This window comes from Gymnoscopelus microlampas, assembly GCF_963454915.1.
Source record: "Gymnoscopelus microlampas genome assembly, chromosome: 5".
Taxonomy (NCBI): domain Eukaryota; kingdom Metazoa; phylum Chordata; class Actinopteri; order Myctophiformes; family Myctophidae; genus Gymnoscopelus; species Gymnoscopelus microlampas.
In genome coordinates this window covers 42,103,325-42,120,730 of record NC_139942.1, presented here as the reverse complement: position 1 = coordinate 42,120,730, position 17,406 = coordinate 42,103,325, and the positions used below count along the sequence as shown (strand labels likewise).

The following is a 17,406-nucleotide window of genomic DNA, read 5'->3' as shown; positions in this document are numbered from 1 at the left end:
TTGAATACTGTATTAACAGTTTGCAAAAACAAGCACAGGGATGTAGAGTTCAATACAAGCTCTGTTAAGAGGATTTTAAACCCAAGAAAGCACTATGGCTTGTTTCCATTGGGTCCTTTGTACTCAATTCGTCGAAAAACTTTTACTTAAGTAAAAATGTGAGAGGCTCCTTTTTCCACCAGTGTGTGTGTGTGTGTGTGTGTGTGTGTGTGTGTGTGTGTGTGTGTGTGTGTGTGTGTGTGCTTTCCTGCATATAGCTATGGCCTGCAAACCTAATATTGCTAAGAATACGGTGAATAGTTATATGTGTTTAATACCCTGACACATTTAGGGTGTCCATATTTCACTAAAATGTTATAGCTATGCGGATTTAAGTCATATAAGCCTGATGTTTGCATTTTAAAACATGCGTGTTGCTTGCAATGACATGGATGACACACTTAATTGATTTGCACGCGTTTCCCTGGCAGCCCAGATTAACATGCGATAAGACTTTATTAGCACTGCTCACAAAATACACGCATTTACAGATTTGCGACACATCAATTAGATTCACATATGGTTGGAGTAATTATCGTTACTGATAAGTGGAATTAAAGAGAGACATCAACGTGAAATAGAAGGGAGAGTTGCCCTGGAGAAGAGATGAGCAAGGAGTGGATGTTGGGGGCAGGCAGGCTATAGCAGAGGCAACTAGCAAGAAAACAACAGCAGCTGTTTTGCTTGTGGCTACAAACAGGATTGAATAACAACATCATTTGCTGAGAAAATGTTTTTTTGTTTTGTTTTAAAGGAAGAGGGGAATAAAACACGAGTTTGTCCTGACTTAGATATAAATGGACTCTTTTGAAAAGACTAGCCTACTCTTTTTTAGTTTTTCTGCTGAGTTTTCCCTTTGTTTTATTTATTCTGTATTATTTGTTTTTAATAGGTTAAATTGAATACAGTGGAATAATTCAAAGATGGACAAGGACCCTTTGGTAGAGGTTTGGGTTGTGTAGTTACCTTATGATGTAACCCCGAAGGATATGAAAAGTTGTTGCTCCATCGATTACTTATCATATCTTAACATGGTACGGCCAAACAGCGCTCAAAGTTACTCTTTTAGACCACAAACAAAGCAAACAAAGCTGATTCTGCCACTATAGAACATCACAAAACCCGGTGTTGCATTTTTTTTTTAAATAAAAATGTCAACTTGATGTTGCTATTTTTATGAGGAAGAAAACCCATAGGCTAGTGGAACCGTGGATCCGGATCTTCAAACAGCACTGAGGTACTGGGTTGAGTACTTCAACCACCACTGCCTAAGTCAAGAGATCACTACTACATCCATGATGACTCTACCTTGGCTTCACCCATGTTCAGCCTATCTTCATATCATTTGTCCTCCTTAATGCTCATGATAAAATGTGTCATAGGAGGGCTGTGGACAGTTCAGAAACCCGCCTACCAGTGACATCATCATTAGGCAGTTTTTTTTTGGAAACATGACTGAAATAATTATTAGATTTTTATTAACGCATTAACAATGGCATCCATATAGCATGCTTACTTTCCAAGAATAGAAAGACTGCAGTTTCTTTAGCCCATCGATGATGGAGTGTCTCATCGATGAAAGAGTGTCTCAGAGGAGGGCCTCCTCTGAGACACTCAGTGAATAGACAAAAATGGTGGCATATTTTAATGAGCATTAGTGAGGACCAATTATATGAAGATAGTTTGAAAATGGATGAAGTCGTCCTTTAAGTCTCCTACTGTTACATCTATGACTCTACTTTACAAGTCACCCTGTTCCTGTACATACATGGTGATTCTGCATGCTGTGCACAGCGTTCAAAGAAGTACAAGGCACACCAGTCCTTTTGAGGTGCTGGCCTCATGCAGGTGAAGAACTAAGTGAAGATCAAAGTAGCTGCACACTTGTAACTTAAGTGCCAAAGTATTATTTTAATAGCGGACGAGAGAGATTAAAAACAATAGAGCCGACGTTTAGGCAGGCATGGTGCCTTCCTCAAGGTATGCCCTCAGGGTATGCCCTGAGGAAGGCAGTGTGCCGTACTTTGGCACTTAAGCTATGAGTGTGCGGCTACTTTGATCTTCTCTCCATTCTGTGTGGTTTACCAGCCATCTGACATATTTTCCATGGAAACGTTGATGCTCTTGTCTCTATTGGCAGAACAAACAAGCTGATCTCTCGGCCTTCCATGCGCACGCATGCACCCACATGCACACACGCACGCACGCACAGCACACGCACGCACGCACGCACGCACGCACGCACACACACACACACACACACACACACACACACACACACACACACACACACACACACACACACAGCACAGCACAGCACATCGCATCACACAAACAAAGCACACAACACGGGTGCCTACAAACATTTTCCCAGTGACTGCTAGAGAATGTGTGTGTGTGTGTACCCATGACTGCTCTGCCCTTGACATGGATCCAATCATCCAAGCGTGCTGGATGGTTTAGTTAATTAAGCTTAATCTACCCCGAGAGACAGATATGAGTGCTGCTACTATGGCCCGCTGAGCTGTCCCTATCCACTCTCCTCTGGACCCCCCCTTGGAACCATCAGGCCTGTGCTCAAATATATTCAGCTGCTTTGACAGGGTTAGGAAGAAATAAATTACATTTAATGGGATTTGAGTGTAATGTAAAAAAAAAGACAATGGCTAGATTATATACCGTATATAAGGTGTATATGTTTATAAGGTGTGTACAGTATGTATGCGTGCCACACACACACACACGCACACGCACACGCACACGCACACACAAACACACACACACACACACACACACACACACACACACACACACACACACACACACACACACACACACACACACACACACACACACACACACATTTATAAATACACATATATATATGAAGCTATTTAATCATAACAATCACACGCAGGTCTGCTGGGAGACCGCGGTATGATGCTTGCTGTCTATCGTAGAACTGAGAGTCTGCCTACTCTCTCTACTTCGGTATGAGGCGATACCTGGCAGAGGGAGATGCCTCCAAACACATGGAACAGCGGGTTCAGGCAGCAGTGGCAGTATGCCAGCGTGTGGGTAATGTAGTACCCGTAAAACAACGCGTCATTGTTCAGGGACTCCACATCAAGCGTTATCAGGGTATCCAAAAAGAGTATGATGTTGTACGGTGCCCAGCAAATGAAAAACACAACGGTTATTCCTAAAATCAGTTTTATAGCTTGGTGCTGTCCTTTTATACTGCACCGCCGGATGGTCATGCATATGCGGAAATAGCAGAAAAAGATGACAGTGAAAGGCAGGAGACAGAAGAGGCCCATGTGGAGCAGTCGGGCCAGTGGATCTGAGGCATCTTCACATTCAATAACACCAGCATCGTCATGTTCAGTCTCAGATTTAAAAGCATCCCAGATGCTTACAGCGACACAAAACAGCCATATGCCAATGCTAGCCCGACGTACCCAGAGCACTCTGCGGCCCTGTGCGGATGGAGATGCAGCGTGGACCACAGCAACGTATCGATCCAGGGTCATGGCAGTGAGCAGCATCATGTAACTGTTGATCCCCAAGATGAAGAGGCCACTCATCATTTTACAGGCCCAGTGCCCAAAGGTCCAGCCATGGAGTTGGTAAGAGGCCCAAAAGGGCAAAGTCATGGTCAAGCAGAGGTCAGAGATTGTAAGCTGCAGAAGCAGACAGTCAGGTGGGGTCCTCTTGCCTCTTTCTCTAAGAAGAACCCACAGGAGGAAGCTATTGCTGGGCAGACTAAGGCAAAAGATTAGGCTGTAGCAAACGGCGGAGAAGAGTCTGGATGATGAGTCTTCATCCTCTAGATATATTATGGAACCGTTGCTGTAGTCGGTGTACACAGGGACTCCGGTGAAGTTCTCCATTCTTCAAGTTGAGAGATTTTGAGGATGTTAAACCTGAAAGAGTTTCCAGCTACTCAGATTATTTCTTTTAAAATAAAAGTAACATCTAACCATCCAAAGTGAAAACAAAAAATATATATAATCAGACTTAGAGACCCAATCAGTGACAATATAAACATAGGGGTTTCCCCATTAACATAAATATATATATAATAATATAATAATAATATAAAAAAATAAGTAAAATAAAATAAGTACCAAAAACATATTGTCCATTTAGAGATGAAACATCAAGAATGTATGTGTTTAGTCCACATTAAAAGAAAAAGAATCACATATAAAATCACATATTGCTTTTTCTAACAATCGTGACAAACCCTTACCTTGTGCCTGTTACTCAGTGCAACTCTGTCTGACTCTTCAGCAGAATCTAAAGACAGACTTCCTTTCAGGGCAAATATGCACTGCTTGTGCTTGGAGAGAGAAATGTGTTTACGTATGTAGGATTGCAAAATAGCTCGAAAGTGACACTTCACTTGACTCATGGCCCCTGGTTCAAAAGTTCCTACTTTTTACTGTAGAAACTGTATGATCTCATCTGGCAAAATGAAACTTTGGATCAGCTTGAAATATTTCTTGACATTGATAAGTCTGCTTAAAACTATGAATCACACAACATGAAAGTCTAAAAGCTGCAAGGGACCCCCCTGCTACTCCTAACAGGAGATATAAAGGTTCTAACTAACCATCTATTAAACGTTCTTAGAACTTTTAATCTTCTAATGGTTCTACATTGAATAAAATACCTGAATACAAAAAGTAGGCATTATACAAATGTTAACTGGGTCCCACAGATTTAACTTGCTTGTGCATGGGTCAGGCAAAAATGTTTGGGAATTTGTGTTAAAGTACAATGATTCATTTAGTGATATGTGCTTGTGTCAATATTTATATCATTTAATGTATTTCTTTATATAGACAACATGCATTAATGAACATATCTGTAAATTATGCCAGTTTTAGCCAGCTGGCAAATTGCATTTAAATGTAAAACAGACATTACATTTTTGAAAATTAGAACATGAACATGGACTGGCCTTTACATTTCCTGTGTGTGTGTGTGTGTGTGTGTGTGTGTGTGTGTGTGTGTGTGTGTGTGTGTGTGTGTGTGTGTGTGTGTGTGTGTGTGTGTGTGTGTGTGTGTGTGTGTGTGTGAGTGTGTGAGTGTGAGTGTGTGTGTGTGTGTGTGTGTGTGTGTGTGTGTGTGCTCTCAGTTCCACATGCCATTAAAGAGGATTTCTTCAGTGTCAGGCAGGTTCAGTCTGCCTGCTAATGACGTAATTCTTGAAACCAAACTGCCTGTTGTGAATGGTAAATAAATGGTAAATGGTGCATTTATATAGCGCTTTTATCCAAAGCGCTTTACATAGATTGTGCATTACATTCACCCATTGTGGATGCCATTAGACTGAAAACCTTGAGTTCAAGTTATTTAATCAGTAAATAATCACACAGGTTTGCTGCATGGAGACAGAGGGATGATGTGGGCTGTGTACAGAGCTGAGGGTCTGCCTACATGGCAGAGGGAGACGCCTCCGAAACCTCTCCACTCCAAACACATGGAACAAGTGGGTTCAGGCAGCAGTGGCAGTATGCCAATGTGTGGGTGATGTATACCGTACCACATCACGTCATAGCTTAGCGACCCCATGCCAAGTATTATCAGGGAATGCAGAAGGACTGTGATGTTATATGGTACCCAAAATCAGTCTTTTAGCATGGGTCTTTCTTCTTATACTGCTATGCCTTTTAGTCATTTACATGCGAAAATAGCAGAAAAGATAACTGTAAAGGGCAGGAGAAAAAAGAGGCCAATGTGCAGGTAATAATCTGTTGGGGTAATGACTGTGAGACATGTTCACATTTCATAACACCAGAATCATCGTGCTAGCCCAGTGGGCCCAGAGCACTCGGCAAGACGTGGCATATGGACCACAGCAACATAGAGGAAGAGGCCACTGATCATTTTGCAGACCCAGTCCCCAAGACCCAGGTCCAGCCATGGAGTCGGTAAGAGGCCCAAGGGGCAGGGTCACGGTGAAGCAGAGGTAGGAGATGGTAAGATGCATAAGCAGAAAGTCAGGGGGTGTCCTCTTGCCTCTTTCTCTAAGAAGAACACACAGGAGGAAGCTATTGCTGGGCAGACTAAGGCAAAAGATTAGGCTGTAGCAAACGGCGGAGAAGAGTCTGAATGATGGTTCTCCCTCTTCTGGATAGTCTATGGAACCGATCTTGTAGTCGGTGCAGGGACTGTGGGAGATGAGAGATGTTCTGAGAGGACACTAAACTTGAAAAAAGGGAAATCATTTCCAGCTCCTCAGATCATTTATATAAAAGTAATCTCTAACCATCCAAATTAAGTGAAAACAAAAACAATTTAAAAAGACTTAGAGGCCCAATCAGTTACAATCAAAAGAAATGGGTCGCTGAGGAAGTCCGACCATGGTCGAAAAACACATCCGTTGCTTTTCTCCCCATTGAGACAAATAAATCTATTGAAGGACATTACTGAGTGCTGGCTGTTCTCTTGTTTCAACAAATGGGTTGCCCCATCATCATAAAAAATGTATGGCAATGGATGCATGTTTTACACTGTAGTTCATTAACTCAAGTCTTGAAACAAGGACTAACACTAAACAACAGCTAATTATGCTATTTTAATTGCAATTGTTTAGTGTCTTTAAAAAAAATGTTTTTGATGTTGGTAATGCTTGTAAAAGTATAAAAAAAAGTATAGTAAAAAAAGTAAAAAAAAAAAAAAAAAAAAACAGTTCAAAAAAGGAACAGGGTTTTTCTTTTCTTTTTCTTTTTTTCAAGCAAGACAAACACGTACCTTATTCCTCAGTGCAACTCTGTCTGACTCTTCAGCAGAATCTAGAGCCCAGAATCTAGAGCCCCGTTAAAGTTACTTCCGCCGAATTAGTTACATTTTTGCCAGAAACAGACTGTATCAAATATACTGTACTGACTGACTATCATAAACGATACAGAACCTCCTCCCTGACAATATCGCCGAGACAGTTTGTTTATTTTTGGACCACAATTCTTATATGAGACGATTCTAAGATGACCCAATGTTATTCTCCATAGCGAAATTACTTTACGAACCTGGGGTGACGTCAGGACTTCTGTACTCTATTAGGGCACTGTGTACTAAAATATGCACTGTGCAGCTTAGAGAAATTAAACATTTTACAGTTGTAGAACTGCAAAAGAGCACGGAAGTGCTGGCAATATATAACTTTGGATCAGCTTGAAATATTTCTTGGGAATTGATAAGTTCGCTTAAAACTACAAATAACACAAAAAGGCTGAGAGTCTATAAGCCCTGCAATCCTAACATAAGGAGATGTAAAGGTTTTAACCAACCACCTATTAAAGCTTATTTGAAACCTTTATCTTCTAATAATTCTGCATTGAATCAAATACTATGAATGTTAAAATATAGGCCTAATACAAAATTATAACGAAATGGGGTCATGTACCCTAAACATTTTTGGGAACATCAGTTAAACTACAATGATTAATATATTTGTGTGAAATGCTTGTTTCACAATTTATTTCATTTCATTTATTTATTCATGAGGATGATGACATGCATTAGTCAACATTTCTGTAAATGTGCCAGTGTTAGCCAGCTGGCAAAATCTAAATACAAACATGAAAATGGGAACACATTGGAACATTCAGATTAACATTCAAGTGAATGGAGATGTTGTTGAAATATTGGACAGTAAGCAATATCTGTGTCTTCCTCTTGCCATTTCCTGTGTGTGTGCCACAGTTCAACCAATCTCCACTCCGTATACCACAAGTTTGAAGCCCCATATTCCCACGCTCACTCAAAATAGCATTACTATGGTTAAATGTGAAAGGTTTGAATGTTCTCAGATTTTGTGCAGCTTTGTATGGTTGAAGAAAACGTCTTTTTCTAGTCTGTAAATGAAGTATTTCACCAAATGTGCATTAAAATGTATTATTACTAGTTATAAATAATAACTAGTAATCATTTAATAACTAAAAGTACTCTTGTGATTGAATCAAGAGAATCAAGAAGGTTTTATTTGTCACTTCTCATACAGGTACAAGAAGCTGAATTAAATTTTTGAAGTCCACAAAGTATACTGTACTAACAACAATGACAATAGTAATAATAAAAAAAGAAAAACAATGGAGTAAAACAATAAAATGTGTTAAATCAGCACTATATAACTTTCCTCTCCTACCCTGGATTTGAACTTGGTTTCCAGCTTAAGTGCTGAAATCTTTACAATTGAGCTAATGCCTGCTTGCCTGCTTGCTCGGGGGTTAAATTGAATCCTGACCATCAGGTCAAAATTCGTGTCAGATACAGTGTTTAGGTGAGACATGACCTTTTACACAATCTCAATGTCTCAATAGGAGCAGGGAGACAAAATACAGCCACCCCAAAAAGTTATATTGTATTAACATACACTACCATACAGATTGGACAAAATTACATTTTATCAATAAAACAAAGTGAGGCTTTATTAACTATAATTACACAATACTTCACCTGTAATCTAATGAGATATATATTTTTTTTTTACAATTTTATAATTTTACAACATGTGCTGTGAGCTTGTAGATCGGCAATTTTCACTCTGAATACAGGTATTCCTAGAGAGTTTGACTTACCCATTGGAATACCTTGGGCACAAAAAGTTTTAAAACCACTGAGCTAGAATGAGAACTCCTCTCCACTAGTGAGGGATGTTATAGTCAGCCGGTGGCTTCGGCTACGGATGCTGTTGCTTCGGTGCTGACCCCAACCTTTCAACATCCTCTTCATGTGGCTTTGGAATTTGACCCCCACAAATACATAGAACACGGGGTTAAGGCAACAGTGAGAGAAAGCAAAGAACCGGCTGACGTAGAAAGCATAATCGAGTGGTTTGCTGTAGTTTTCGCAGGTTTTGGACATAGCTGCTGAGTCCACAACTGGTTGGGGGTGAAAAGATATGGATCTCAGGAAAATAACTATATTGTACGGTGCCCAGCCCACAAAGAAAACCACCACCAGTGTAAAAATTAGATTTAAAGTTTTGTGCCTTCTCCGTCTTTGGGCATTAGGTCGGTACAGCCTGCACAATATCTGTGTGTAGCAAAAACAGACGATCAGTAAAGTCAGTACAAAGAGGACATTTTGTTGATAAGTTCCCCATAGCTTCCAATAATTATCTTCATAATCGCAATACATTTTAAGATCTTGTTCCATTACTTTGGAGAAGATGACAGCGGGAGAGGCTAACACTGGGCTCACAGTCCAAATGAGAACAGTCACCAGGATGCCGTAGAAGCCCTTGGTGTCTGACACGAGGTTAGACAGCGGCCTCGTAACGGCAACACAGCGATGGATGGTCATCATGATGATGAGGATACCACTGCTATAGAAGCCGACATAGAAGACAAAGTTGACCGCTTTGCAGGCTGTCTCCCCTAAAGTCCATCCATTCACCTGGTCATAGGCCCAGAAGGGCAGTCCTACGGTGAAGATGAGGTCTGAGACAGCCAGGTTCAGGGTGAAAACATTGATGATAGATTTGATGTTCTCGTACTTGGCCAGGATCACCATTACCAGAATGTTGCCAAACAAGCTGAGGGCCACCACAATGGAAAAAAAAGACGTATTGAATATGACTCCAAAATGGACTACGTCTGTCTTGTTACACAGCTCATCTTCGTAATCTTCGTCATAATCGAAGGTGGTTGTGTCATAGTAATAGTCAGATGTAGTTGTGAAGATATTTTTACTTGCAGCCATGTTCCTTCAAGGAGAGAAAAAACAAATTCTGTTGGAATAATATAAAAACAGAGCAGTTCAGGAATTGCAGCAAATATATAACATGGAGATGGGACACAAAAGCCATCATATTTCACATATTGCTTGCTTACCTTGAAGGGACTCCAATTTGAAAAGTTAAATCATAGAGCATTGAAGTTGCCGAGATACCTGCACAGGGTGGACATAAGGTCCAGAGGTCCCTTGACTAATGGACTGTAGCCTTTTATGTGTCACTGACGTGCATGTGACAGAGCTGTCGTCTTAAGGTGAACAGAAAATAGGAACTAGGTAAAGAACACTACCTGAAAATGACTGAACATGCAAAAACACGCTCTCATCCCTCATGTGAGGTAAACACGATCAATGGCCTAAGGCCTTGATGCACACAGCCAACTGTACAGGGCTTGTTCGCTGCCATATCTGTATGTCATTGTCTTGACTATTAATTCACAGCATCAAAACATTTTGTGACTAAGTTATTTCTATGACTGGGCCAAGTACGGTGATATAGCATCTTTCATTTTTACAGCAGGCTATAATTCAAGTTGGACGATTGGAAGATGCATGTGTAACAGGGCGGTGTGAGAATGAAGAATGAAGAAGGCTTATTTGTCACTAGGCTACTCATACAGGTTCAAGCAGTGACATTTAAAGCCAGAGGCGTGACATACTAATACATAGACTTTATTTTCAGACAATCACCATTAAAATACAGCGTTATGAGCTCAACAATCTGAGGCAGCAGCCACTGGTGTGTGGTGCCAACAATACATAATCATAAACACACATAATTGTAGTAAAACATAATCACAGTTTGAGCAGAACATAATAAAACCAGAGCAGGGTGGAGCAAGGGGAAACGGACACCCGACCCAGGGTAGAGCCACGAGCCCCCACGAACCCAGCCACACACACGCACGCACGCACGCACGCACGCACGCACGCACGCACGCACGCACGCACGCACACACACACACACACACACACACACACACACACACACACACACACACACAAACAGAGTGTACATGTAATGTACAAGTTGTACACAAGATGTAGGCTAACAAAGAAACCTTGAGCACACTAAAGGGTGGATGCTACTAATTCTTACAAAAAGTCAGATTCAGATTAAACAATTAAGCACTATTGTATAACTGGCTTGTTGATAATAATAATAATAACAACAACAACAACAACAACAACAACAACAACAACAACAACAATAATAATAATAATAATAATAATAATAATAATAATAATAATAATAAATACTTCTACTACTAATAATGATAAAATAATAATAATGCATGATTAATATAATATATATTATCTAACATAGTCACCATTGTAGCTATCAACATGTTTTAATTTACTAGTATTGTAATATAACTGCAATTCTTAAAAAGGTTATGAGTTAGTTGTTACTTGTTGTTATTTTTACACCACATGGCTATGATGAACCGCTATGAACTCATGTATTTACCTAGTGCTCCTCAACCAAACTATAGGGCTTTGGATCTCAGCCGGTTGTCGCCATAGGTTGTCGCTAGCTCTGGTCCATAGCGTTAGCTCTGGTGCATAGCGTTAGAAGGAGTTCTCCTTAACGCTATGGTACTTTCATGCCGTTACCCGCACACCCCCGGTAGCGCAGCGGCCGCAGCCTCTCGTCTTTAGTAAAAATAAAAAATACACTTTCGCTACTCACCAAAACAAAGACTGTCTTTAGATGTGGAAAGCCTACTTTCCTTAGTGGGAACACTCTGAGCCCCCCACCTCACGTCTAAAATACACTTTTTGGCCAGAAAAGACAATATTTTCACCGGAAGGACAAAATGTTGTCAATATAAAAATTCCATTGACCAGATCTGTAGGGGGCGCAGTGGAGTAACTAAAACATGTTTTCCTTCCGGTGAAATATTTTCTTTTCTGGAAAAAAAAAGTGTATTTTAGACGTGAGGTGGGGGGATCCAAGTGTCCCCACTAAGGAAAGTAGACTTTCAACATCTTAAAGCCATCTTCTGTTTGGTGAGTAGTAAAAGCGTATTTTTTGTTTTTACTACAGTTGAGAGGCTGCTCAGCCTGCGCTAACGCGGGCGTTCGGACAACGGCTCGAAAGCAACACAGCGTTACGGAGAACTCCTTCTAACGCTATGGACCAGAGCTAGGTTGTCGCCTTAAACCATTTGGCGTGTCAGTCACTTGTAGAGCCCGCCCCCAAAGTAGCAAGTTTGTTTCCTCCTGCTGTAATACAAACCATACAAACTGGACTGTCTGTCGGGAACATTTTGCACCACAAGTACGTCAATGTCTGAGTGTTGTTGTTGTTGTTTCTTTTCTCCAGTCTGGATATGGACCGTTAAAGATACGAAAATGCCAGGTTTTATGTCAGGAACGGTCTTAAAACGAAGCCAAAGCTTTGAAAATGTATAAGCCTTGCGAACAGGTGCATGTCCTCGCAGGCAGGCTGTCTGTCGCACACGTCAATGTTTTCAAGTTGTTTTTCTATATGCAGGGATGCTTATTATTAATAGACATCGATTAACAGTAAAAATGTGTCCACGTTTATTGTTAATTGGTGGCAGATGTAGTGTAAATAACTAGTGTTGACGTCAGTGGAAAATCCATCCTCTATAGCAGTTGAGCAATCGAATGGGTCTGGTTGGTAGTTTGTTGACACTGGCCATCTGGCTCATTCAGTGTCATATGTCATGTTTTCATCAACATATTTGTACCTTTTCTGCGTTCAGGGTGACATTAATGGCAATAACTGTCTTTCTTTCTGCACCAACTGTTAGAAGACACGCACTACAAAGACAGTGCATGAGTGTGCTGCTGAAACGAACATGAATCATCTTACAGTGGTTTTCAACCCTTTTCATATCAAGGCCCATTATTTATTGGGCATTTGAGCCACGTACCACCGTTTGATGTGGTTTGATGTGGTACCAATAGGAGAGATGATATAGCCTGACTTTTCATTTCGTTTCACGTAAGGGTCCATTTGGTTATATTTTACACTCAAGAGTTAAATATCTATACGTTTGGTCCATTTGGTTACCAACTCTCCATTATTTAGCTGGGGACCACCTGGAACCCCCATAAGGACCACTGGTGTTCGAACCACTGTGTCTAGCAGTTGAGCAATCGAATGGGTCTGGTTGGTAGTTTGTTGACACTGGCCATCTGGCTCATTCAGTGTCATCTGTCATGTTTTCAACATATTTGTAGCTTTTCTGCGTACAGGGTGACATTAATGGCAACTGTCTTTCTTTCTGCACTAATTACTGTTAGAAGAGACACGCACAGAGACACAGTGTGGTGCTGAAACGAACATGAATCATCTATTACATAAAAAAATCTGTAGGATTAGACGTCTTAGTCCTCTAGCTACAGTAGTCTTGGATCAATCTATCATACAGAAGATCCAATCAAAATCCATAAAATAAATCTATAATAGTCTTGAGCAATTTTTGGCAAAGAGATTTGGTGTAGAGTAGACTGAAAGAAGCGGCCCAAGTACAGAGACAACTCAGGTCCAGTCCATAGGATTTAGTAAGTGGTTAACAACCTGTATTATGTTATGTATATGAGCTGTTTGAACTTGTAAGATGTGTGTCATTGATTTGATTCCCAGAAATAAGGAACAAAGTATGTCCCTTGTCAGTTCAATAAGGGACACATCTTTTACTTTACAAATAATGGACGATTCCTTATTTCAAGGAACCCCTAACCGTAGCTGATGTTTACTTTGTGACTGTGAGTGCATGATCCATCCAGGCATACAGTGCGTGATCTTTAGGTTTTGTGCATATTTTAAGACATTTAAATCATTTGCTATAATGTTATTTTGACTCTTTTATGCAGGATTTTGGGACCCCAGATCCCACTACCCCTTTCCCCACAATGGCCTCCGTATCTGTTGGAGAGAATCAACTGCAGAGGATAATCAGAGACCTGCGTGGTAATGGAGATATATTCATGCATACAGTATACACAGTAAAATCGCAATGTTAATATAACTCTGAAGAGTGTACAGATGGAACCAAATGGACCCGGGTCCATTTGGTTCCATTTTTGTACACTCTTAAAAGTTATATGAATACTGGGATTTTACTGTGTAGGCCATTACTATGATATATGTTCCTTTTATAGTATGTCTGGAAAGTAGCATGAATCCATGAATCTAATTTCACACAGAAGGCCTGTGTTTCTCTATGCAAGTGTACGTAGGTTTATGTATATACTTTGCATGTGTTGTATTGTTGTATAATGCATCTGATCCATCTTGTTGTTATTCTGTTTAGATGCTGTGTCAGAGTTGGGTAGAGAACACAGAGAGTGCGGCGAGCCCATAACAGATGACAGCTCTAACCTGCACAAGTTTTCCTACAAACTAGAGTACCTTCTACAGGTATGATATGCAGTGTGGAAAATAGCCATTTGCGTTAGGGATGGGACGATATGTAAATGTCATGTTGTGATTATTAAATAAGTGTGATTAACGACAGCATTGCGATAATCTTAAAACTCTGAAAATGCAACTGAAAAACTTGTATATTTTATTAAGACACAAATATTTGTATTGCCTCATATAAGACAAGATTTTTGTACATGCTTTTTAAACCATAACGTTGCATCGGCATGGAAGTCTGGTTTCTGTTCTGAATGCAAACAGTGGCAGCTGGAGTAGAGCCCGTCTACTAAAGAACTGTATCCAGTCATTTTCACACGTACATACAACTTGGCAAAAGCAAATTGATCCTAGTGTATGACAGAGGATATTGACAGATAATTTGAATTATCTGTCATATGTTTATTGTGAGCCTTTTTTATTGCAATAAACGTAGATGATAAACGATAATTGCCCCATCCTTAATTAGCTTTTACATTTTACCTGTACAGCTGAAGCTCTTTTCTGAATGTAATGCAATGAGTAGTAGTAGAATTTATTCATTGTTTACGTTACCGCACAGATAATACTGTAGATGAAAGAAATGTTCCTGAGTCTCTAGAACAGGGATGGGCAAATGTCTTTAAGATTGACTGTTAGATCCCAATGGGCTTTTTGGTTAGTTGTGGAGCTATGTGAAACCCAAGACAAAGACATCCATTCATATTGTCCACCGTCCATTCACGTTCAGGTTTGCTGGTTTGGCCCTGAACCCCAATTAATCATATCAGGGCGGTGCGGATTAACACAGGAATGGCCCTGGCAGCATGTCAGTGGTCCAGGCTTGTTACCTGTTTAGTACTAGGCCGTTAGGATCGACTTGCAGGATGCAGCAAAGGAGGGAGATGCACGCCAAACTTGAACAGTAACGAACAGATTTTTTAAATGGGAGCACCAGTGCTACCAAGTAAAAAAATGTCGATCCCTGATATACTGTGTACACAGCGCATAGAACCCAAAGTCTGCAAATACTTTGAGTGCTCACATCCCCGGGTATGGACTAGTTTAAGTAAATCACAAAGTCAAATACAATGAGGAAAGTCAGGGTCATGGGTTCATGAAAGTGCATGAATGCAGTGGCTAATGTGTAGTGCATGTTGTCAGTGTAAAACAATAGAAAGCAATGCAACCGAAGTAATCTGAACTTGGTGATGGCTATAAGAAGTAAGAACAAACGACACATTGATATCTGGGTGGGCAGATGTTTGCAGTTAGCTCCATTGCACCTTAGCCTCAGCCAGCTAAGGACCTGCAACACAAAGCCTACCAGGACCAAGACAACAGGCTCAGGGGCAACCACAAGCTGTAGTTCGGGACACCATGAGACATGCTTTCCTTTTTTTGTCATGTCAAATGGAAAATGTATGTTGTATCTCATTATTAGTAACAACGATGAGGTGACGAAAGGGAACTTGGAATGGTACAAGGAAATGAGAAAAATAAAGACGGAACTGAAATCTCAACCACAATACACAATGAAACTGGTTCCAGTGGACCAGTGCTATCATCAGTATTTTAAAAGTCCCATAAATAGTTTGTGCAGCATTGGTTGATGATGTGCATAACACTCCCCCCCCCCCCCCCCCAGCTAAATATATCTTGCTGTCATTATTCAGACTATTACCCTATTCTACGTTAGTTTTTGTTTTTTAAGTTAAATTAATTACTTATTATTATTGTTTTAATTTTAAAAATAAAAATGTAATTGTTGACTTAATCTATGTTTGCACTATTCTAATTAGCAGCCTATTATAAGACAAAATTGGTGGTAATTTTCACTGTGTGTCTGGTTGATCTACCAGACACACAGTCTGGGAAAACAGTTAAGTAGAGCTTGTGCCTGAAAAGGTTGCCCACCACTGTTCTAGAAGATGTATGTATTGTAGGTAAGTGTAGGGAAAATAAATAATAGACAGTCATGCAATTCATATCCAATATCCATTCCTTGATTTAGGTTGTCTGGCTAATTGCAACCTGTAGAGAGGTACAAAGTGTAGTGTAGTAACCTGGCCTTCTGGCAGCTAAAACAAATGCTTAAACAAAGTGTTAAAGAGCTCATACTATACCTCAATTTCAGCATGTTCATCTCTGGGTTCACTGTATGATGATACAATTTACACACCACTTTTCAAGGTATGAATAGGTGTAGCAGCACCATGCACCCTCATAGACCTTTTAACCTCAACATGATCCAGATCTCAGGCACCTGCCTCAGTCTGTGGTCCTTAGGCGGGGCATAAACATATAAACGAGGCACCACGCACCATCCAGACTCCTCAGGTCGTCTGGGACAAGTCTGCTTTCTGAACCCAGAGTCAGAACTAAACATGGAGAAGCAGCGTTTAGTTTTTGTGCACCACGCGTACAGTATCTGGAACAAACTCCCAGAAAGCTGCAGGTCTACAACTCTCAGTTCTTCCAAATCAAAGATAATGTTTGCCGACACCTTTTAATGATTTTTTTCCAATCATTTCTTCTATAATTGCAATTTCTGTTTATTTGAACTTCTCTTTTATCTGATTTAAATGTCCTTTTATAATGTGTTTCTTTTGCACTCTCTTAACACTTTGGGCCCTATTTTGCGTGCCGTCTTATGCCGTATCATAAGGCATAAGACTCCATGCAAAATAGGGCCCTCTGTGTCTTAATGTCTTAATGCTTAATGTTTTATGTAAATAACTTGTTATTGAAATATGCTATACAAGTAAACATGCCTTGCCTTGCCTTAAAGCTACAATAGAGGATTATTGTAATGAATACAATTTTACCCAATCCATTTGATAGAGCAGTTTAATGCAATATAACTAGCACATCTGCAATGGTCAGAGGTGTTCTCCTTACTCTATCTTGCATTGAGACATTTTGACCCTGGTGTCAGGTAGGACACTGACAGGTTGACAGTGTTATTTAAAAGTATTTGAATCTGGCAGTGCACTGGATTTGACACTATATGCACCGGTATCTTTTTTGTAGTTTGGACATTGTCCCAATTACTTCTCTCCGTCGGGACAGAGACTTACTAATTGTAGCTTTAAAGCTATTTAACAGCCTGCCTTATGAGCTGAGGTTGGCTAAGTCAATATCCTCATTTAACCTGAAAATCTTCACTTTCGTATAATTATTTTTTAATTCAAAATGTCCAAACCTAGTCTGGCTACCAGGAGAAAATCCATGACACT

The 17,406-nt window shown here is 40.2% G+C and overlaps 2 protein-coding genes across 2 annotated transcripts in view; one reads left to right on the top strand and one right to left on the bottom strand.

Annotated features, from left to right (window-relative positions):
• Positions 1–8,488: 8,488 nt before the first annotated feature.
• LOC311045349 (chemokine XC receptor 1-like) lies at positions 8,489–9,679 on the bottom strand. The gene has a single exon (XM_084057195.1). The coding sequence runs from the start codon at positions 9,565–9,567 to the stop codon at positions 8,674–8,676; it is 894 nt and encodes a 297-aa protein (XP_083913321.1). The 5' UTR covers positions 9,568–9,679; the 3' UTR covers positions 8,489–8,673.
• A 2,341-nt stretch (positions 9,680–12,020) lies between these two features.
• The window catches only part of fyco1b (FYVE and coiled-coil domain autophagy adaptor 1b), a 29,144-nt gene continuing 23,758 nt past the window's right edge, over positions 12,021–17,406 (top strand). The window contains exons 1-3 of the mRNA XM_084057088.1: positions 12,021–12,073; positions 13,642–13,738; positions 14,082–14,188. Coding sequence (XP_083913214.1) covers positions 13,681–13,738; positions 14,082–14,188 — 165 coding nt within the window. The 5' untranslated portion in view covers positions 12,021–12,073; positions 13,642–13,680. The remainder of the gene's footprint in view (positions 12,074–13,641; positions 13,739–14,081; positions 14,189–17,406) is intronic.

Excerpts from the sequence above, each read along its gene's own strand:
- LOC311045349 (XM_084057195.1), bottom strand. The coding sequence starts at position 9,567 with ATGGTGATCCTGGCCAAGTACGAGAACATCAAATCTATCATCAATGTT.